A 22,541-nucleotide genomic window follows, 5' to 3' on the forward strand; every position below is an offset into this window, starting at 1 on the left:
ACTTGGGAGAGGCCTCTACCCTGATCCACGGACTTGGGACTTTCTAGCCTCTACAATCGCGTGAGCTGTTTCCTTGATATAATCTCTCTCTATATGTGTATTTATACACTTTACTGGTTTTGGTTCTCTAGAGAACCCAGCCTAACACAGATACAGTATGTGTTCAATAAATGCTTTTTTTGTTTTTAAAAGGGAGAGATAAGAATGATATTCAGTTTATGACAGCATACAAGAAGAAATAAGAGTTCATGAGAAGGAAGTTTCAAGTGCTATGTACCTGTCTGCCTTTGTGACTTCTATTTACTAAACTGTGATAGCCGAGCAGAACAGCAGAAGCAACAGAGAGCTACAACTCAAAGTCACGCATAAGGCTGGGCTTATGCAGTCAGAACCACATAACCAGGGCAGTGGCGACTGACAGAACCCACAAGTAGATGTTTGATACTCCAGCCGAGGGCACCTACAATGGGTTAGGAACTGCCACACTGGTTGACGGCAAAAGAAGGAGAAAGACGTGAGGAACATCAGCTTCAGGAAATACTGGATTCCTCTTGGGACACATTTTTTGGGAAAGACTACCATTTTGGGAGGAAATATGAACAAAGTGAACATTCCTCAGGTCTTCAAGACTCGATTTCATGATCTGTGCTAGCATTAAGGTTCTGAAAGTCTTCCTGGCAACCTAACCAGCTCTCCAATGCCATTACATTTCAACCATTCCTGGTCTCCTCGCCCAGGTGTATTGCTGGCTTTTACTTTAATTTCAGGCTGACTTCTTTCTACCCACATTCTGCAGACAAATGAGATAGTGTTGTGTAAAGAAAAAGAACTTGAGAGGAAGTCTGTATACTAAGATTCTAGTCCTGGCTCTGAAACTGTGTTATGTGGCCTTACCAGTACCAGTTGCCATCGAGTCAATTCCAACTCAAAGAGTCCCTGGGTGGCGCAAACAGTTAAGCACTCGACTGCTAACTGAAAGGTTGTCTGTTTGAGCCCATCCAGAGGCGCCTCAGAAGAAAGGCCTGGCGATCTGCTTCTGAAAGGCCACAGCCTTGAAAACCCTGTGAAATGCAGCTCTACTCTGCACACATGGGATCACTAGGAATGTGGCCTTAGGTAACTCTGGATCTGAGTTTCCTTAAAAAAAAAAAATGATAGGGTGGACTAAATGTTCTCTAATTCAGTTATTCCACGAGTGACTCTATAACACTTTCTGGTAGGGAATCAGGGGGGAAAATAGCAATTCTCTGTGAGCCACTTGAGGGCAAGGAGTTGTATCTTTGTAACCTCAGTACCTTAATACAAAGTCTTTCCATAACTGTTGATGAGATTTGTGGATGAGAATGGCTTGAGATTCAAAAGACCCAGATTTTAATTGGTCCTGACTTTGCGAAACTGAACAAATCAACCTGGTTCAGGGCACCCTAGGATCCCCACCTGCAAAAAAACCTGGAATGAGATTTACAACAACCTTAAACGGCTTCAGAATTAATTACTGCCTCTGAGCAAACCTACAATTGTGCAGGTGAAAAGGACTCATTGTGTTGTCAAGATCGTGGATGATCTCAGTTAACTGAAATGTGCTCCCTCCGCATGTGCAAGATGAACGTGTCCTGCATGCCCTAATTTTAGACAAAAGATTCCCTGGAATAGGCTATGATTCTCTCATCCACCTCACTTTCTGATGAGATTGTGCAGAAAGCTTTAGCTGGGTACAATGATTCTTTCTGGTTAATGCAGCCATCAGACAAGTCTTGCTGCTTTCCTCAGCAGAAACAAATCAATTTAAGAACCCACTCGAGAATTCACTATTTCCTCTCTACAGGCGGGCTCAAGGCAGGTGTTTCATTCTGGCAGCTGAAACCAAAGAGAAATCCTTGGAGAACTGTGTCATAAAGCCCCATTTTCTTTTAACTGATGAAAAAAAGAACATAAACGTGCGGCCCACACACCCAATGTGCTGTTAAAAAAAGAAAAAAAAAAGATTCCTTTATTCCTTAGTTAATAGTAAAATTCATTCATGTCATTGCTCATTTAAAAAAAAACTACATCAAAGTGGATTAGTTAAAGACACTTAACCATTTGGTATTATAAATTAAGTTGCTTCCTTCTACCCTACCTAACTCCCAAATTTAGTGAGATCTCTGGGTTGGCACCCCAGTGACCATTCTGGCCTACATATTTCCCTGGTCATTTCTTCTGCCCACTGAGACGAAAAGGAAGTGAATGCCATTTTTCTATCTAGAGCAGCTGCTTTCTTGAAAAAGTCTTCAGGGGCAAATTTCATCAGACCTTAACTCTGGCTCTGAAACTCCCCCAGTTCAGACACCAGATGGCAGAGTGTTGGTTTGCTGCCCTCTACAGGCCACACTCAGTGAGCTTGGAGGAAGTGATGAATTCTCAAGGGATTTGAAAAGAAATTAAACAAGTTAATGCCAAGATAACCAGTAACCAGTTGTCATGAGTCAATTCCAACTCATGGCATCCCCATGTTTGTCAGAGTAGAACTGTGCTCCATAGGATTTTCTCTTTTTTAATAATTTATTTTATTTCTTGCTGTTGGTATTGAGAATATACACAGCAAAACATATACCAATTCAACACTTCCTACAAGTACAATTCAGTGACACCGATTAAGTTGCACAACCATTCTCATCCTCCTTTTCTGAGTTTTTCCTCCCTCATTAACATAAATTCACTTCCCCCTAAGTTTCCTAGCTAATCTTCCGAGTTGCTGTTGTCAATTTGATCCCATATAGATAGTTCTTAAAAGAGCACAATGCTCAAGGCAGACATTCTTTACTAGTTAAACTAAACTATTGTTTGGTTTTAAGAAGACTTTAGGGGCTATTTTTGGTTTAAGGTTTAAAGATTATCTCAGGGCTATAGTTTGGCTGTTCATCCAGCCTCCATACTCCAGAAAGTCTGGATTCCATGATAATTTGAAATTCTGTTCTGCATTCCCCCCCTCCCTTTAATCAAGATTCTTCTATAGAATCCTTGATCAAAATGCTCAGTTATGGTAGCCGGGCACTATCCAGTTCTTCTGGTCTCCTAGCAAAGGAGGCAGTTCTCCACGGAAGCTCCATAGGGTTTTCAATGGCTGATTTTTTTTAGAAGTAGATTGCCAAGCCTTTCTTCTGAGGCAGCTCGGGCTGGACTTGAACCTCCAACCTTTTGGGTAGCATTAGGAAGCCTAAACAAAAAAAAACCAAACTCACTGCCATTAAGTCAATTCTGACTCATAATGACTCTACAGGACAGAGTAGGGCTGCCCTAGTTTCCAAGGAGCAGCTGGTGGATTCATATTGCCAACCTTTTGGTTAGCAGCCAAGCTCTTAACTATTGTGCCACCAGGGCCCCTTAAGTAGCCTAGAACCTTCTGTATGTATTTTATTATTATACTTTAGATGAAGGTTTACAGAGAAAACTAGTTTCTCATTAAACAATTAATACACATATTGTTTTGTGATATTAGTTGCCAACCCCACGACATGTCAACACTCTTCCCTTCTTGACTTTGGGTTCCCCATTACCAGCTTTCCTGTCCCTTCCTGCCTTCTCCTCCTTGCCCCTGAGCTGGTATACCCATTTAGTCTTGTTTTGTTTTATGGGTCTGTCTAATCTTTGGCTGAAGGGTCAACCTCAGGAATGACTTCATTACTGAGCTATAAGGGTGTCCAGGGGCCATAATCTTGGGGTTTCTCCAGTCTCTGTCAGACCAGTAAGTCTAGTCTTTTTCTTTGTGAGCTAGAATAGAACCTTGTATATTTTGTCAGTGTAGCCTACTCTCAGATGGTATCTCACAGCTGAGAAGGCATTTACCTTTAGCAGCAGGATTCAAGTGGAAGTCCCTGTTTCTGGCTTAGGAACATCAGGCCGTGGTCAGTGCGGGTCTATCAAAGGCAGCAACTCTCCACAGCGAGAGTCCAGTTTCAGAGAAGCCAAGTGGTCTGACCGTGTGGGCCCAATGTTCAGTATTGCAATTGGCAGCTTCTTCTCTTGGGCAGTAAGGATAAACTTGTAACCAGAGTACACCTGAACAAGAAGAAAACACACGTAAGCGCTCTAGATCCAGGAAAAGAGAAACCAAATAGGGAGCCTCTGCAGGGCCCCCTATTCCTCCAAAGGGACAGCTCCCACCCTAACCAAGTCAGATACCTGCAAGGACGATCCCACCACCAAGAGGGAGTCGGCTTCTTTGATCCTCTTGTGTACAAAGTCAACTTTGTCTGGTTTCACTGTGTCCCCAAAGAAGGTGACATCTGGTTTCAGGGGACCTCCACATCGAGTGCAGGAGGGGACCTGGAAGCTTTGCACCTCCTCATCTGTGAGAAAGACATCACCATCGGGAGCCAGGCCATGGGCCTCAGCACTCCAGGTGGGGTTCAGCACTTCAAAACGCCCCTGCAGCACCCCGCGGGCAGTCTGCTCACCACAAGTCAAGCAAAGGACCCTGAAACCAAAGAAGAGGTCACTGAACACTCTGTCCTCAGGAGGCACGAGGCTGCCAAAGACGGTTCATCCTCAACCATCTTCAGCCCCTCCGCCATTTTGCTTTCCTTTCCTAACACCCAGTTTTTCTCCCCATTTTAGGAATACCTTCTATCTTAGTTTCTTAGTGCTGCTATAACAGAAATATCACAAGCGACTGACTTTAATGAACAGAAATTTATCTTCTCACAGTTTAAGAGGCTAGAAGTCCAAACTCAGGGTGCCAGCTCTAGGGAAAGGCTCTCTCTCTGTTTTTGGCATCTTCATGTGGTGTGTATTTTCCCCTTCATTTGTGATTGCTTCTCTCTGCCTAATCTGCTCTTTATAGATCTCAAAGATGATTTGCTTAAGACACACCCTACACCGAGGATAATGGTCTCGTTAACATAACAAAGAAAGTCCTATTCCCAAATGGGATTACAGGCACAGGTATAGGGGTTTAGGATTTATGACATATATTTTTGGAGGACACAATTCAATCCTAACACCTTCTCATGACCTCTTTAGCTACTACCCTGGCTTTCACCTTCCTTAACACTGCTAACCTTCTAGAACAAGTAATGTGCATCTGTTTCCTGACTACACACTCCCTGTTTAACCTTCCGCAAGCTGCCTTTTATCCTCAACATGACAGCAGATGCTTTACCAAATGATTTCCTTAGTGCCAAGACTGTGCTGTTGTTTTTTTGCCTTCATCCTTCTCATCTGCTGTAATTATCGCTGTCGATCACCATCCTCTCTTTAAAACACTTTTCCCCCTTGGCTTCTATTATGGATTGAATTGTGTCCCCCCAGAACGTGTGCTGGTATCCTAACCTCTATACCTAATGTGCAAACGGTTTATACTCGACCTAAAAGTTGGTGGTTTGAACCCACCCAGCAGTGCTTCAGAAAAAAGGCCTGCTGACCTGCTTCCATAGAGATTACAGCCAAAATTGGCAAATGTTGTCTTATATACATTTTTACAACAATTTTTAAAAATTACTAAAAAAAAAAGATTATAATAAAAAAAAAAATCCTATGGAGCAACTCTACTCTGTAACACATGGGGTCGCCAAGAGGTGGAATTGACTCAATGGCAACGGGTTTGGTTTTGGTTTTATACCTGTGGATGTAATTCTGTTTGTAAATAAGGTTTTCTTTGGTATGTAATTAGGTCATACCCAAGTAAGGTGGTCTCTAAACCTAATCACTTCCTGAGTTATAAAAACAGCAGATTAGACACAAACACACATACAGGGGAAGACAGAAGACACGTGAGGCTCATCTGCAAGCCAAGGAAACAAGGATTGCCGGTAGACACCAGTCCCTAGGACAGAGGCCCACAGAAGGAACTGACGTGGCCAAGACTTTGATTTGGACTTTTAGCCTCCAGAACTGTGAGAAAATAAAATTCTGTTCCTTAAAGCCACCCACTCGTGGTATTTGTGCTATAGCAGAACTAAGTAACTAAGACAGCTTTCACGACACAGTGTCTTCTGGTTCTCTCTAATCACCAGAACAAGATCTCCATGAGAGCAAGAAGTTTGTGTCTTTCGATCACTGCTCTATGCCCAACACCTACAACAGTGCCACACACAGAGGGCACTCACTAAATAGCTATTGAAAGAAAAAATGAAAGTTTCTTTAGTTGGTTCCTCCTCTGCATGCTCACCTCTCCACCTTGTTTTCCTTCTATGTTCTCGCCTCTCAGCACTCTCCATTTTCATTGCCTCAACGCCTCTGTGCTAATGTTTTCTCCATCTATGACTCCAATCCTGCCCTCTTTCCCAAACTCTAGTCCAATCTCCAAGTATATACTAAAAACCAGTGGCCAAAAAAAAAAAAAAAAGCAAAAACCAGCTGCCATGGAGTCTACTCTGACTCATGGCAACCCCATGTGTGTCAGAGTAGAACTGTGCTCCACAGGGTTTTCAATCGTGGATTTTTCAGATGTAGATCACCATGCCTTTCTTCCGAGACACCTCTGACTGGATTCACACCTCTAACCTTTCAGTTGGTAGCCAAGTGTTAACCATCTGCACCACCCAGGGACTCCAAGTACACGGTGCACATTTCTTTTGACTGTCCAGTCATCACCTCATGCTCAGAGCTTGACCTCTCTCTTCAACCCCCACTTCTCAACGCCTCTATCACCAATATTTCTCCAGTTACTTGGGCTCAACCCCTTGGAAAAAATGCATTACTCATTTTTCTCCTTTTGCCCTCTATCTAGTCAGTCACCAGATTATGTTGATTTTTTTTTTGTTTTCTTTAAGGCCCCCTATGAAATGACAAGAGGTCTTGGATTTGTTTTAAAATATTTAAGAAGACAGAGCCAGGCAGTGAAGGGATAAAGCAGACATGATAAAATCCTGATAAAATCTTTCAATCTGGGTGACCGTATGTGGGAGTTCATTATACCCTTCTCTCTGCGTTTATAGATGCTTGAAATTTTCACGATGAATTTTTTAAATGGACCCCTAGTCATTACTAGCTAATTCCCCTGAAACCACCTTAGTATGCGCCCTCCAGGCTGACCTTCCCAATCCACTCTTTCTAATCCTCCTAGCCTTCCTCAAATGCTATTTTTATCATGTTGCTTTCTTGCTCAGAAACCACTAATAGTCCCCTTTGGTCTCTCTTAACAGGCTCAAACTGCACTGCATAATTTTTAAATGCATCCACAATTTGGGTCTAGCCTTCCCAGACAATCTCATTACATACTGGTCCCTAGTCCAAGCCCTCCAGAGAGGCCAGGCCAGATTTCTCTGGGCTCTACAAGTTCTCTTCATTTAAACCAGCTGCTGTCGAGTTGATTCCAACTGATGGCAACCCCATGTGTGTCAGAGTAGAACTGTGCTCCATAGGGTTTTCAGTGGCTGATGTTTCAGAAATAGATCACCAGGCCTTTCCTCCAAGGAGCCTCTGGGTGGACTTGAACCTCCAACCTTTCAGTTAGCAGCTGAGCACGTTAACCGTTTGCACCACCCAGGGACTCCTCCCTTCGTTTAGAAAGCCCTCTTTTCCCGCTTTGCCTAGCCAAACTTGAGCCAGTCTCAATCTGCCTCATCCATAAAAGCTTTTCTGATTACTCCAGTCTTCACTAAGTCTGTGTTTCTCTGAACTTCTACAGCATTTATATCAAAACCAAAGCAAACCCATTGCCATCGAGTCGATTCTGACTCATAGTGACCCTACAGGACAGAGAAGAACTGCCCTACGGGGTTTCCAAGGCTATAAACCTTTACGGAAGCAGACTGCCACATCTTTCTCCGGAGGAGCAGCTGGTGGGTTTGAATCGCCGACCTTTCGGTTGGCAGAAGAGCGCTTTAATCACTGCACCACCAGTGCTCCTTGCAATCATATCAAGGACTACATAATTTAACAATCATGTGTTGCCTTGAGTTGTTCATTCTTAAACATGAGTTATTGTTGTGTCCCGCAAACAGATTACTACAAAGTTCCCCCATGTAAAGCAGGTCATTTTATGCTATGGTTTTGGTCCCCTTCACACGATCAAGTAGCACCCCAATACACATAGAAGGCACCCAATGCATATGTTACCATTGGCAGATCAATTCAGTCCTTCAAGGAGGATCTCTGGGGCTTAAATGTCGGGGATATGGTCTCCAATTAGCTACAAATTACTCCCAGGATTACAGGCATGATACCCTTCCCATGTGTTCATTCAGTCAATATTTACCAGCTCTGAGCAGGTGCCAAGATATATTGTGTTTCACGTGTCTAGGTACTGGAGACACAGCAGCTTGTAGCATATGCTGTCAGTGCCCTGCTCATTTCCCCTCAGTCCACCCCAAGACCCCCTGCACAGAGTTCTCTTACACACAGCTTCCTGCAACTCTTAGGGTGCTCTCTGGCCGTGGGAGCCTTCTCAGGAGGAGCAGAGTGAAAGTGCTCGGGAGTTAATACCCAAGAGTGACCGTCAACCAAAGGCACAAGGGAAAGATTAGTCCAAAGGACTAATGGACCACAACTACCACAACCTCCACCAGACTGAGCCCAGAACAACTAGATGATACCCGGTTACCACCACCGACTGCTCTGGCAAGGATCACAATAGAGGGTCCCGGACAGAGCAGGACAAAAATGTAGAACAAAATTCAAATTCACAAAAAAAAAAAAAAGACCAAGCTTGCTGATCTGACGGAGACTGGAGAAACCCTAAGAGTATGACCTCCGGATACCCTTTTAATTCAGCACTGAAGTCACTCCTGAGGTTCACTCTTTAGTCAAAGATTAGACAGGTCAATAGGGCCAACAATAACAAACATGAGTGACGTGCTTCATAGTTGAATCATGCATACGAGACTAATGGGCACACCAGCCCAAAAGCAAAGATGAGAAGCCAGGAAGGGACAGGAAAACTGGACGAATGGAAACAGGGAAACTGCAGTGGAGAAGGGGAGAGTGTTGACACATCATGGGGTTGGCAACCAATGTCACAAAACAATTTGTGTATTAACTGGTTAATGAGAAACTAATTTGCTCTGTAAACTTTCATCCAAATCACAATTAAAAAAAAAAAAAAAGAAAAAAAAGAGTGACCCTCAGTCAATGAGGGATGGTATATGGTAGATAAATACCCTAGCTTCCTCGGCTTTCAATGAGACAGTTCTGAAGCACGTTCTAGACAGTCTCTCAGAGGGCCCCTAGTAGGATTGAGCCCCAGCTGCCCAAAGCGGTAACCCACTCAAGAACACACCTTTTCTTGGCTCTCCTCCCTTCCCCTTCCCCGCTTTACTTCTCCACTCCCTCACTCAACTTGCTGAGATCAACTCCAAAATAAACGACTTGCTCCCAAGCCCTTTTCTCAGGGTCTAACTAAAACAACAGAGTCTATGGGGTAGTGCAAATGGTTAACGGCTCAGCTGTTAACCCAAAGGTTGGAGGTTCAAGTCAACCCAGAGGTGTCTCAGAAAGGCCTGGCGATCTACTTCCAAAAAATCAGCCATTCATAATATAGTTCATAAAGTTATGTTCCTATATCCTGGTTTGGTGACTAGTGCCTGGAGTCTTAAAAGCTTGAGAGCACTAGGGCTCTAACACATGTCATAAACAGAATACAAACCACAACAATGCCCAAATACCAGAAGAGAAACTAGATAACTGAGAGTTCCTAAAAATTAAACACTTATGCTCATCAAAAGACTTCACCAAAAGAGCAAAAAGAGAACCTACAGACTAGGGAAAAAAAAAAATTGGCTACAACATATCTGACAAGGGTTTAATGTCTAAAATCTACAAAATACTTCAACACCTCAACAACAAAAAGACAAATTTTTATCAAATTAAAAAATGAGAAAAAGATATGAGCAGACATTTCACCACAGAAGACATTCAGGTAGCTAACAGACACATGAGGAAATGCTCATGATCATTAGCCATTTGAGAAATGCAAATCAAGACTGCAATGAGATACCATCTCACCCCAACAATACTGGCACTAATAATAACAAAAAAAAAAAAAAGAAAATAATAAATGTTGGAGAGGTTGTGGGGAGACTAGAACTCTTACCCACTGCTGCTGGGAATGTAAAATGGTACAACCACTGTGGAAAACAATTTGGCTCCTCCTTAAAAAGCTAGAAATAGAAATACCATAGGATCCAGCAATCCCACTCCTAGGAATATATCCTAGCAATATAACAGCCCTCACATGAATAGACATATGCACATCCAGGTTCATTGCAGGATTATTCACAACAGCAAAAAGATGGAAACAACCCAGGTGCCCATCAACCGATGAATGGATAAACTATGGTACATACACACAATGGAATACTATGCAACAATAAAGAACAATGATGAATCTGTGAAACATTTCACAACATGGATGAATCTGGAGGGCATTGCGCTGAGTGAAATATGTCAGTCACAAAAGGACAAATATTGTACGAGATCACTATTAAAAGAACTCAAGAAAAGGTTTACATGCAGAAAAAAAATTCTTTGATGGTTATGATGGTGGGAAGCGATGGGGAGGGGAAATTACTAACTAGATAGTAGACAAGTGTTAACTTTGGTGAAAGGAAAAACAACACACAATATAAGGAAGTCAGCACAACTTGACCAAGGCAAAGTCACAGAAGTTTCCTAGACACAACCAAAAACCTCTAGGGATCGAGCTGCTGGGGCTGAGGGCTGGGGACCATAGTCTCGGGGGACATCTAGGTCAATTGGCATAACATAGTTCATAAAGAAAATGTTCTACATCCTACTTTGGTGAGTAGTACCTGGGGTCTTAGAAGCTTGCAAGCAGCCATCTAAGATACATCTATCAGTCCCATCCTGTCTGGAGCAAAGGAGAATGCAAGAAAACCAAAGACACAAGGAAAATATTAGCCCAAAGGACTAAAGGGCTACATGAACCAAAGCCTCCACCAGCCTGAGCCCAGAAGAACTATATGATGCCTGGGCTACCACCACCGACCACTCCAACAGAGATCACAATAGAGAGACCCAAACAGAGCCAGAGAAAAATGTAGAACAAAATTCAAATTCATGAAAAAAGACGAGACTTACTGGTCTGACAGAGACTGGAGGAACCTCTGAGGCTAGGGCCCCCGGACACTCTGCTAACTCAGAACTGAAATCACCCCGGAAGCCCACTTTTCAGACAAAAATTAGACCTATAAAACAAACAGTAACACATGTGAGGAACGTGCTTCTCAGTTCAAATATACGAGGCCAAATGGGCAACTCCTGCCCAAAAGCAAGACGAGAAGGTAGGAAGAGACACGAACTGGAGAAATGGACCCAGAGAACCCGGAGTATAAAGGACAAGCATGCTGTCGCATTGTGTGAATTGCAACCAATGTCACAAAACAATATGCGCATAAATTTTTGAGTGAGAAACTAACTTGAGCTGTAAACTTTCACCTGCAGCACAATTGAAAAAAAAAAAACAATTCATGGCAGAGGCACTTCAGTGCCAGCAGCTGCTGGGAAGGCAGAAGGGGAGCCCTCCCACAAAATTTTACTAGAAAGTTTAATTTAACCCCAGGATACTTCAATGCCAGGCTTGAACTGCTGAGTAATTTTCTCGTTTTGGGTTTAACCTTCTGTATCCCAGGTAAAATGCCACATCCTGCTAAAGACATCACTTATATAGTTGCATCATTGGTCTTCCAGTATCGAACATTTGACCAAAAATTTAGAAAAGAAGATATACACACGGCCAATAAACTCATGAAAACGTGCTAAGAATCATTAGACATCAAGGAAACACAAATTTAAACCACAATGAGATGCCATTTTTATACCTTCCAAGAGGCTAAAATCAAAGACTGACAATATCAAAAGATGGTGAGAATATGAAGCAAGTGGAACCTTTGTACATTGCTGGTTAGAGTGTAATATGCTACAACTGCTTTGAAGAACTGTTTAGCAGTTTCTAATAAAGTTGAACATACATTTACTCTATGATCCAGCAACTCCATTCCTAGGCATATACCCAAGAGAAATGAAAACAAATGTCCCCAAAAGAACTGTACAAGAATGTTGAAGCAGCTTTATTCACAAGAGCCCAAAACTAGAAACACTCCAACAATTCATCAACCAGAGAATGGATTTACAATTGTGGTATACCTATCCCCTAGATACCCTTCTAACCCAGAATTGAAGCCACTCCCAAAGTTCCTTTCAGCCAAAGACAGGCCTAAAAAACAAATAATAACACACGTGAGGAACATGCTTCTTAGATCAAGTATAGAGACCAAACAGGCAACACCTGCCCAAAAGCAAAGAGGAGAAGGCAGAAAGGGGCAGGAAAACCAGAGGAATGGAAAAGGGGAGCTCCAGGAGGTAAGGGGGAGAGTGCTGAAACATTGAGGGGATCACAACCAATGTCATGAAACAATTTGTGTATAAATTTTTGAATGAGAAACTAATTTACTGTATAAACTTTCACCTAAAGCCCAATAAAATGTTAAAAAAAAAAGCTTGCAAGTGGCCATCTAAGATACAACCATTGGTCTCTATTAGTCAGGCCCAAAAGGGAAAGAAGGAAACCAAAGATTCAAACCAGAAACTAGTCTACAGGACAAAAAGTCTGCATGAACCACAGCCTCATCTACCCTGAGACCAGAAGAACTGGATGGTACCTGGCTACCATGACTGTTCTGATCAGGGCCACAATAGATGGAGCCTGATAGAACTGGAGAAAATGTGGAACAGAACCTCAAATTCCTAAAAAAAAAAAAAAAACCACAAAAACCAGACCTACTGGACTGGTTGAGACTGGAGGACTCGCTGAGATTACTACCCTGAGATACTCTTCAAACCTTGAACCAAAACTAACCCCTGAGGTCACCTTGTAGCTAAATAACAAATTGGCTCAAAAAATAATGAATATCACTCGTAAGTACTGTGCTCCTTTAAAAAATCACCTATATGAGACCAAACAGTCACCAACTACTTTAAAACAAAGATGAGTATGTAAGGGGGCAGGGAAACTAGATTAATACAAATGGGAAAACAGAGAATGGAAACAATGAGAAATTTCACACATTGTGAAGAAGGTAATCAATGGCATTGAAAAACTTGTCTAGAAATTGTTGAATGGGAACCTAAACTGCAGTGTAAACCTTCACCAAAAACACAGTAACATGTTATTACAAAAGTAAAAAATAAAGCATGCAAAGGAGACTGCTCTCAGAGTCCCATGAGCTGTTAACTTTGTAAAGTCAGCTTGTTCAAACATCATCCGTCACCGCCAACCACATTTCATCAGATTAAACGGCAGCTGTTCTCAAAATAAAGAAAACTTTGAAAGTCAGCCACTGAAAACTGTATGAGAGCCCAGGTGTACTCTGACACACATGCGGTCGTCATGAGTCGGAACTGACTCGAAAGCAACTGGTTTTTAAATAAGACAACAGTGATTATGACAGGCAATGTCCTCGCTCCCCTCCCCGCCGTTTCGGAGCACAGGTGTCTGTGCTCAAACCGTTTCGCCTCCCTGCACCTGTGCATGCATCCGTGGAGCTCCGTCAGGCGCCGACTCCCCGCCTTGGTGTGCAAGGCATCCACATTTTGGGTCACCAACCAGTACAGCTTTCCGAGTCTCTCCCAGTTGCTCAGAGCCCAGTGTGCGGGGTTAGGCTGGTGGGAGGAGAACCGTGGCCAGCCCACAAAGTTTCTTGCCCAGTACCGCTGGCGGATTGCCGCGCTCCGTACAAAGTCCCAGTGCTGGATGGGCCTGCGGTCAGTGCGGGCATAAAGTCCCACCCTTTCTGACCTGTAGTCTGGAATCCCCGACTCCGTGGAGATGCCTGCCCCGGTGATCACTAGGAGTCTCTTGGAAAGGGTTACGAAGCGCTGCAACTCTTTCACCTTCTCAGGGTCCAAAGGAGAACTTGCAGGCACAAATAACCCAACAGATCCATGCGAGCACTGACGGCTGGCGTTTGGGGTCCAGCGGCCTTGTGCAGACCTGACAGTCAACCCAAAGCTCATCCTCATTCTACAAAAAAAGAAACCTCAAGTGAGAAACTGTGTTTTCAAAACAAAGGCAAACTCTGCTGTGTATATTCTCAACAGCAAAAATAAATAAATTATAAAAAACAAAGGCAACCATTAACTGATGAATGGATACACAAAATGTGGCCTATCCATACAATGGAATATCGTTAGGCCATAAAAAGGAATGAAGTACTGATACATGCTACCAAGCGGATGAACACTGAAAACATTAGGATACGTGAAAGAAGTTGACAGGAAAGGCCATATGTTGTATGATTCTATTTACATAAAATGTCCAGAATAGGCAAATCCATAGAGACAGAAAGATTACTGGTTGTCTAAAGCGTGGGTGGATGGGAGCACTGAGGGGGTAATGGCTAAAAGGTATAAGGTTTCTCTTTGATAAAAACAAAGGTACAGTTAGCCCCCTTCCCTCCTCCACAGACACATACCTACAGTGTATTTCTAATTTTACTTTGTAATCACAATCAATCTTGTGTGAAATCTGGAAGGGTGTGAGCTAGTTCAGGATCTGATAACTCAAGGATGCACTGAACACTGGGACTCCAGGCTCATAGACCTGAGAACACAGACCCTTGCCAGGGGTGTACTGGTAAAGCAGCTCCCTTCCACCACTACTGCCTGCTCCCACCCCCCCAGAAAAAAAAAGAAATACTCCCATCACAGCCAGTGTCAAGCCACCAATGATTTAACAAGCAGCTAGCAAAAATGCTAAATATTTAACAATCCAGTTCTCACAGGTACATTCTGGTTCTAGTAAAGTTTCATGGGTCCTATTAAGTCCAACCTAAAACAATCTTTTTTTTTTGGTGGTGGTTGTAAAAATATATATATAACACATTTGCTGATTCAACATTTTTTACACGTGCAGTGTAAAATTCAGTGAGATTTATTCATCATGTGCAACCATCACTGACATCCACTGATAAATTTTCCATCACCATTAACAGATACTCAATGCTTCCTAAATAATCTTTTCCTTTTTTTTTCCCAAGAACCTCTAATAACCACCTTATCTGGGGCAAGGGAGAACGAAGAAAACCAAAGGCACAAGGAAAAGATTAGTCCAAAGGACTAATGGACCACACGAACCACAGCCTCCACCAGACTTAGTCCAGCACAACTAAATGGTGCCTGGCTACAACCACCGACTGCTCTGACTGGGATCACAATAGAGAGAGCTGTAGAAAAATGTATAACAAAATTCTAACTCACAAAAAAAGACCAGACTTACTGGCCTGACAGAGACTGGAGAAACCCTGAGAGTATGGCCGGCGGACACCCCTTCAACTCAGTACTGAAGTCACTGCTGAGGTTCACCCTTCAGCCAAAAATTGGACAGGCCCATAAAACAAAATGAGACTAAATGGGGACACCAACCAAGGGGCAAGGACAAGAAGGCAGAAGAGGACAGAATGTTGGTAATGGAGAACCCAAGGTCGAGAAAGGGGAGAATATTGACATGTCATGGGGTTGGCAACCAATGTCACAAACAATATGTGTATGAATTGTTTAATGAGAAACTAATTTGCTCTGTAAACTTTCATCTAAAGCACAATAAAAAAAGAACCTCTAACAGCTTCCACAAATAAAATCTTGTATACACACCAGACTATTTCATAATAGCCTAAGCCCATCTTGTCTTCCGACCTCTTAAGAACCCACAGCCAGAGCTCTTACCTTGCTACCACCTTCAGATGAAAATTAATTTAAAATGGCTGGTGAACCTGCCAAGGCTTTCTGCATCTGAGGGAAACTATATTTTGGTTTTTAAAAAAGGGTGGGGTGCTAAAGAAAAAAACTGGTAAAGCTGGATTCTAGCACAGCATAAGGCCTATTCTGTTTCTCCCACTAACACCTGGCTAGTCAGAACTGAATTCCTTTAAAACTTCAAAAGGTTAATGGCTTACCCCAATATCCTCTAAAAATCTTAATGTTGTTCTCCAGTCAATTCCAACTAATGGCGACCCCATGTGTGCAGAGTAGAACTGCTCAATAGGGTTTCAGGGGTGTGCCCGTTCGGAAGCAGATCACCAGCCCTGTCTTCCCAGGTGCCTCTGGGTGAGTTCAAACTGCCAACCTTTCAGCCAGTAATCCAGTGTGTAATGTTCTCCACCACCCAGGGACTCCAAATCCCCTAATAGCCCATTATTATTCCATCTATGACTATACCTAAAGATGTCTCTATATGAGGAATGCATTTAAGCATATTTTTAGCAAATGCCATCCCTTGGGGGACTATGTGTTCCACAAACCTACTTCCCATTTTATAAATTAGAATTATCTCATTTCTCCAAAAGCTAAGAGAAGCACATTTGAGTGTTAGTATGCTAGGGTTTGATGAAGAAGTTGCTGTTCAGACCTTCCAGGCTTTTATCAACGTAATTAAGCACACGCACACTTTTTGTTTCTTTCATGCTGCCATATTGTTTTAGTTTACCCTGCTACTTGGACACAGCAAAGAGTAGTGTCACCTGCTAAGACGCTCTGTCCTCACAGGTCAGTTTTGCTAGCTGCAAAAACAAGACTTTGATACATTATTTGATATAATGCAGGAATGGTCTAGTGACACGCACCCCATGTGTAAACATTATTTTATGCTTGGCTTTCCAGATCTGAGTTCAGGACCCCGCTTTCTCCTTGACATTCCCCAGTGACACGTGAACCGCTAAACAAGTACCTTAACGAGTTTCCTGAGGCCAAAGGCTAGAGAAACCCCGCTACAAACACGCTCCACTGAAGCCGCTTCTCTCTTGCAGGTCTCACCAAAGGGCAACGAGGAGAAATGGAACGCCTTACTTTCCACAACAGAAACCTGCAGCCCTCACAGAACAGACTTATCTTAAAGGGACACTTCGCACCGGACAGCGGGGCCGTCTGGCTACAGTTGCATCTTGGGAAATGTAGTTCATGAAGCGGAAATGATTTAAGAAAAACTACAAATCCCACAATCCTTTGGGTTTACAATTGCGGGAGCCAGATTACCAATCTTGCTCGCTGTTTGCCCTCCCTAATCAGAGGTTTTGAACTTTGGTTCTGTGATGTCTGCGGCTCACACCAAGCCAATATATCCTCGTCTCGTTGACAGAGAAGTGGGTCAGAGCCTTGCTACCAATGTCCTGAGTCCAAAATAGTAAATCCAAACACCTCTAATTTAGGAATTCGTTCTCTCTTAAAATAGTTTTAATAATGGATCTAAAGATTTGACTTGTCCTCAGCTGCAGTGTTTATGATCCTTTCCACTCACCGTGGCAGAATGAAGTCCCCTGATACTGGTCAAAGATCTCGCAGTGGGGCAAATTATCTGTTGCACAATCTAAAGAAAGATCTTACAATGAGTTGTGAAGAAATGCATTCACATATATCGGAAAAATTAAAGCCAAATATGTGAAGAATTGTAATCAATGTCATTGGATTGTTGTGCATATAGAAACTGTTGAATTGACGAATGTTTTGTTGTGTATATTTGTACTACAATTAAAATAATAATTTACAAAAGCCAAATATAATACGCATGTACTAATGTGTTTGATCACTTGGCTTTTCCAGTTTTATTTCTCATCTTGTACTTTTACTTTGAAGAAGTTAAAGGAGAGATTCTGATTTAATTGGTCTGGGGAGAGGCCTGGGCATTAATTTGTTTTACAAACTTGCCAGGTGTTTCCAAAGTGTAGCCAGTGTGAAATGCTACTTTATAGCATTGCCTAAGTAAGACATGAAACAATCTATAAGTATCTTAGAACACAAACACAAGAGAGCCAGCAGAAACCTTTGAGACTGCCCCTCTCTCCCTTGCCATTTTAAAGATGAAATTGAGCTCAGAGGGGCAAAACAGAAGCTGGAGATAGTTTGAATCGTTGTATGCATGGACGTAAGTACTGGGAAAGCGACACAGGTTAGTATTTTGGAGGAAGGAATCTCTGTAACACAGTCGCCTGCTAACCAAGAGGTAGGAGGTTTGAGTCTACCCAGAGGCACCTTGGAAGAAAGGCCTGGCAGTCTACTTCTGAAAAATCAGCCACTGAAAACCCTGTGGAGCACAGGTTTACTCTGATACACTCGATAATAACTGTTTTTTGTTTGTTTTTTTTTAACTCCACCAGCAGCTCACAGGGGTCACTAGCTGTAGAATCTACTAGGCTAGGAAAATCACCTGACAGCCCTTCGTGCTTTAGTTAACCCAACCTCACTGGCTGAAAGAAAGAACCAAAATGTAGACTGGAAACTTACATCAAATAAAAAAATTGTGATTCAGTGTACTTTCCGTTGTTGTTGCTGTTAGGTGCAGTCGAGTTGGTTCTGACTCATAGCCACCCTGTGTACAACAGAATGAAACACTGCCCAGCCCTGCGCCATCCAAACAATCGTTGTTATGCTTCAACAAACATATCTATCATAGTTTCAACAAACGGCTGCATCGCTGGAACTGCTCACTCCTCTGTGCATGCCAAGAAATTTGGAAGACAGCTACCTGGTCAACCAATGGGAAGAAGTCCATATTTATGCCTATTCTAAAGAAAGGTGATCCCACCGAATGTGGAAATTATTGAACAATATCATTAATACACACGCAAGTAAAATTTTGCTGAAGATCATTCAAAATCGGTTGCAGCAGTACATCGACAGGTAACTGCCAGAAATTCAAGCCAGATTCAGAAGAGGATATGGAACCAGGGATATCACTACTGATGTCAAATTGATCCTGGCTGGAGGCAGAGAATACCAGAAAGATGTTTACCTGTGTTTTAGTGACTATGCAAAGGCATTCGACTGTGTGGATCGTAACAAATTGTGGATAACATTGAGAAGAATGGAATTTCAGAACATTTAATTGTGCTCATGAGGAACCTGTAGATAGATCAAGAGGCAGTCATTTGAACACAAGAAGTGGATACTTTGTGCTTTAAAGTCAAGAAAAGTGTGTCAGAGTTGTACCCTTTCACCTGTATCTGTACTTTCTGTACACAAGGTTATTTGATAAAAATCTATGAAAATGCCATTATGGTGACATCCTCCCCCAACATTTTATTATGAAAAATGTCAAGTCCATGTTACTTTTTTTCAGATCTCCAAGTGGAATGAATATCATTAATATAGAGGCTGGCTGGAGTTGCAGGAGTCTTTTGCTGTTAGGCACCAGAAATGCTCTGGAGAGAATTTAGCTGAGTTTAAATTTTTTCTTATAGTGTTGGAAAGTCATCTGTGGAGAATGAAGTCACCCAAGACAGCTAGTGAAATGCACAATTACCCTTGATAGCTACTGACAGGGTGTAATACCCCACCCAATCAAGCCTTTCTCACCGTCTGGGCAGTTCTTGCGATAATCCTGTGGGATTAGCACTGTGGCTTTTTTATTTCTCACAAAAGCCAGTCCTTTTCTCCACTCACCTGGAATTAATGGCTCAGTCTTTGATTGCGTCAAAGTAAAATAATCAAAATTAACCAGATTGCTAGGCTTTGTTTGTTTTTCTGTTGTTTTTTTCTACCCTGGCAGTTAATGCTGTGGCCCAAAAAATAAAATTAAATGAAAAAATTAACTACCCATTAGCATCAAACAGACCTTTAAAAATGTCATTTTCTATGAAAAGAGGGAAAATGCGAACAGAATTTCAAATTCTCATGGACTCCAGACTTCCTGGAGCCATAAAGTTTGGAAGAACCCTTGAAACTATTGCCCTGAGATAATCTTTCAACCTTAAACAGAAAACATCCCCTGAAGTCTTCTTAAAACCGAGTAACAGTTTAGCTTAACTAGTAAAAAACGTCTGCCTTGAGCATTATGCTCTTTTAAGAACTATCTATATGGGATCAAAGTGACAACAGCAACTCAAAAGATTACACAGGAATCTTACGGGGCAGTGAGTTTATGTTAATGGGGGAGGAATAACTCAGAAAAGGAGGGCGAGAATGATTGCACAACTCGAATAATGCAATAAATGTCACTAAATGGTACACGGAGAAAGTGTTGAATTGGTGTATGTTTTGCTGTGTATATTCTCAACTACAAGAAAAATAAATAAAATTATATAAAAAAATCTATGAAAAGATGAGCAAGAAAAAAATAAAATAAAGCTATCCTTTATTGAGTTCTTACTCTGAAAAAAATATATATCATTTTCTTACCTAGGTGATGAGTACATTAATGTTCACTGAGCAATTCTCTGATCTTTTTGTGTTTGGAATCTTCCATAATAAAATGTTAAGGGAAAATGTCACTTTCTCATAAACCACTATTTGCATCTTAGTAAGTGGCAAAAATCAAAATAAAAGCATTTGGAGAATATAGGTGAGGGAAACAGACCAGGTATTGGTTTCTTAACAGCTTTCCACCTGCCAAAGGAAAATAGGCGGTAAGGGTGAAAATTACCTCAAATTTCATGTAATGTGGACGTTTCTGTGGAAAAAAAACTTTCTTTTGGCCTTCTCTCTGAATTAAGACGTCCACAGAAAACTCTTTTGGAGACCATAGTTACACTGTGAATCAGGAGCCAAGTGAACAGCAGTGACAACGAGAAAACCTGATGTGAATGACCCCATTTCTCAACCGCCGCTCGCATTCCCTGAATTAAGGCTATTAACATGTTCACTCCCATAATGCTTTGCTTCATTTTCCGCAAAAACCTTGTAAAGTGAAACTAAGAATAGAATCTCAGAACCTTCTCTCCATTTCAGAAAGACTTTATATGATTGTATAATTTTCAACAAAACAGTAATTCCATGAGTCTGAAACTCGCCTTTCTGAAATAGGAACCTTGCTGATTGGGGATGATGAGCAGGGGGCGGTGCTTATTAGCTTTGCGCAGTGGCAATATGGTAGCCAATGAGGTTTATCCGAGGCGCGATTATTGCTAATTGAAAACTTTTCCCAATACCCCGCCGTGACGACTTGAAATATAGTCGGCATTGGCAATTTTTGACGGTCTCTACGGAGACTGAATAAGATGGTTTAAAAAAATAGGTTTCAGTTTCTAGCTGTTCTATGAGCTTTTAAACATAGTAATACTATGTTATTATTGTGGAGTCTGTTGGGTGTTAAAGTCTTTTTTCTCTAAAAAGTTTTTCTATTTCTGTTTTTAATTTATGACAAACTTTACTCGTTTGATAAGAAAGTTTTTTTACCCGCTGTATTTTCTTATTCTTGTCCTGTTTTGTCTACCAAGAAAAAGAAAAAAACCGTCCAGTAAGAACTCACAGCGACCCCAAGTACAGAGTTAGAACTGCCCCATAGGGTTTTCAAGGCTGTTCAAGTCTTTACGGAAGCAGACTGCCACATCTTGCTCCCCCAGAGCGGTGGGTTCGAACCGCCAACCTTTCGGTTAGCAGCGTAGGTCCTTTTACTGTGTCACCAGGGTTTCTTTGCCCATGCGCCATTCTATTTTTCTCCATCTGCCTTTGCCATGCTGATGGCATTTGTAATATTAGTTTTCCTTTTCTGAAAATACTCCCTCCGGGCCTTGTCTGCTGTTTCCGCACCTCCTCATCCAGCTACTCGTTTCTACCCCTTCACCCGTACAGCTCACCCTCGCTTTCCCGCCGCTGTTATCACAAAAAATTCAGGTCTCCACCGGCAGCTCAATGACGTCTGGCTTATTTGCATAAGAATCCCCAGCATCCTACGCGGGTGCTCTGCCCTTTGCAAAATCAGAATGTTCCACGCAAGATGATCCAACAATAAGAAACCTGCCACGCAGACGGGCTATAAATGTGATTGACGGAATGGGAACGGTTTATATCGACGAACAGACTGGCAGTTGACTACCCTCATTGTAAAGGCTATTGTCATCCGTGGGGGAATGGGGCGCAAGCTACAACAGATTAGCTTTGCGCAGTGGCAATATCGTAGCCAATGAGGTTTATCCGAGGCGCGATTATTGCTAATTGAAAACTTTTCCCAATACCCCGCCGTGACGACTTGAAATATAGTCGGCATTGGCAATTTTTGACGGTCTCTACGGAGACTGGTATTACACAGTTTAACAAAAGTTTTAAAAATGTTACGATATCTTCAGTTTTCTGAGTTTTTTGTCTGAGTGTTCTTTTTTTAAACAATCATAAATTGTATTTAGTAAAACTGTTTGAAAATGTAGATTTTCGATAGAAGGTTATGTTGTTTTTAGCTTCTTATACACCAAAGAACACCAGGTGTGTGAGTTAAATATCAGGCAATACGTTTCAAAGCTCTCACACGGCAGGGACTATACGTTTCGTGTAATAATAGTTAACCATAGCTATTCCTCATTGAGTGTGCTCGATGTACCTAGTACACTCTACGCACAGCTCTACTAGTTTTTTTCTATTTGCTAACTAATGCACAGCTCTACTAGTTTTTTTCTATCTGCTAACTAATATATTGTGGGTCTATTTTCCATGTCAGCACATAGCGCTCCTTCTCTTTATCAGCAGTACTGTATGAACATGTCATCGTATGAACATATCCGACAGGTTTAACCAATCCCCTGTTGATGGACACTTGCTTTGTGTCCAGATTTTCCCTATTATAGATAAGCAACTAGGTAGTTTTACTGTCCTACAGGGTCACTTTGAGTCAGAATCGACTCTGG

The 22,541-nt window shown here is 42.0% G+C and overlaps 1 protein-coding gene and 2 non-coding genes across 4 annotated transcripts in view; 2 read left to right on the forward strand and 1 right to left on the reverse strand.

Moving 5' to 3' along the window:
- The window catches only part of SIRT4 (sirtuin 4), a 22,652-nt gene extending 5,318 nt beyond the window's left edge, over nt 1–17,334 (reverse strand). Inside the window, exons 1-4 of one of the 2 annotated variants that reach the window (XR_002824524.1) lie at nt 16,661–17,334; nt 13,463–13,960; nt 4,162–4,456; nt 3,826–4,038 (exon numbers count right to left, since the gene is read on the reverse strand). Coding sequence is in view for 1 of the 2 variants with exons in the window: in XM_004379019.2 (XP_004379076.1) it covers nt 3,886–4,038; nt 4,162–4,456; nt 13,463–13,959 (945 nt within the window). In the remaining variant the exon portion in view is untranslated. Of the gene's footprint in view, nt 1–3,655; nt 4,039–4,161; nt 4,457–13,462; nt 13,961–16,660 lie in introns of those variants that run through there. The other variant, XM_004379019.2, reaches the window with a different exon arrangement.
- Nucleotides 17,335–20,771: 3,437 nt separating this feature from the next.
- On the forward strand, nt 20,772–20,912 carry LOC111821054 (U4 spliceosomal RNA). Its single transcript, XR_002824540.1, has one exon. It is a non-coding gene; the product is annotated as a U4 spliceosomal RNA (small nuclear RNA).
- Nucleotides 20,913–21,797: 885 nt separating this feature from the next.
- LOC111821052 (U4 spliceosomal RNA) lies at nt 21,798–21,938 on the forward strand. Its single transcript, XR_002824538.1, has one exon. It is a non-coding gene; the product is annotated as a U4 spliceosomal RNA (small nuclear RNA).
- Nucleotides 21,939–22,541: the final 603 nt, after the last annotated feature.

The sequence above is a fragment of the Trichechus manatus genome, unplaced genomic scaffold (assembly GCF_000243295.1).
Source record: "Trichechus manatus latirostris isolate Lorelei unplaced genomic scaffold, TriManLat1.0 scaffold00061, whole genome shotgun sequence".
Lineage (NCBI taxonomy): Eukaryota > Metazoa > Chordata > Mammalia > Sirenia > Trichechidae > Trichechus > Trichechus manatus.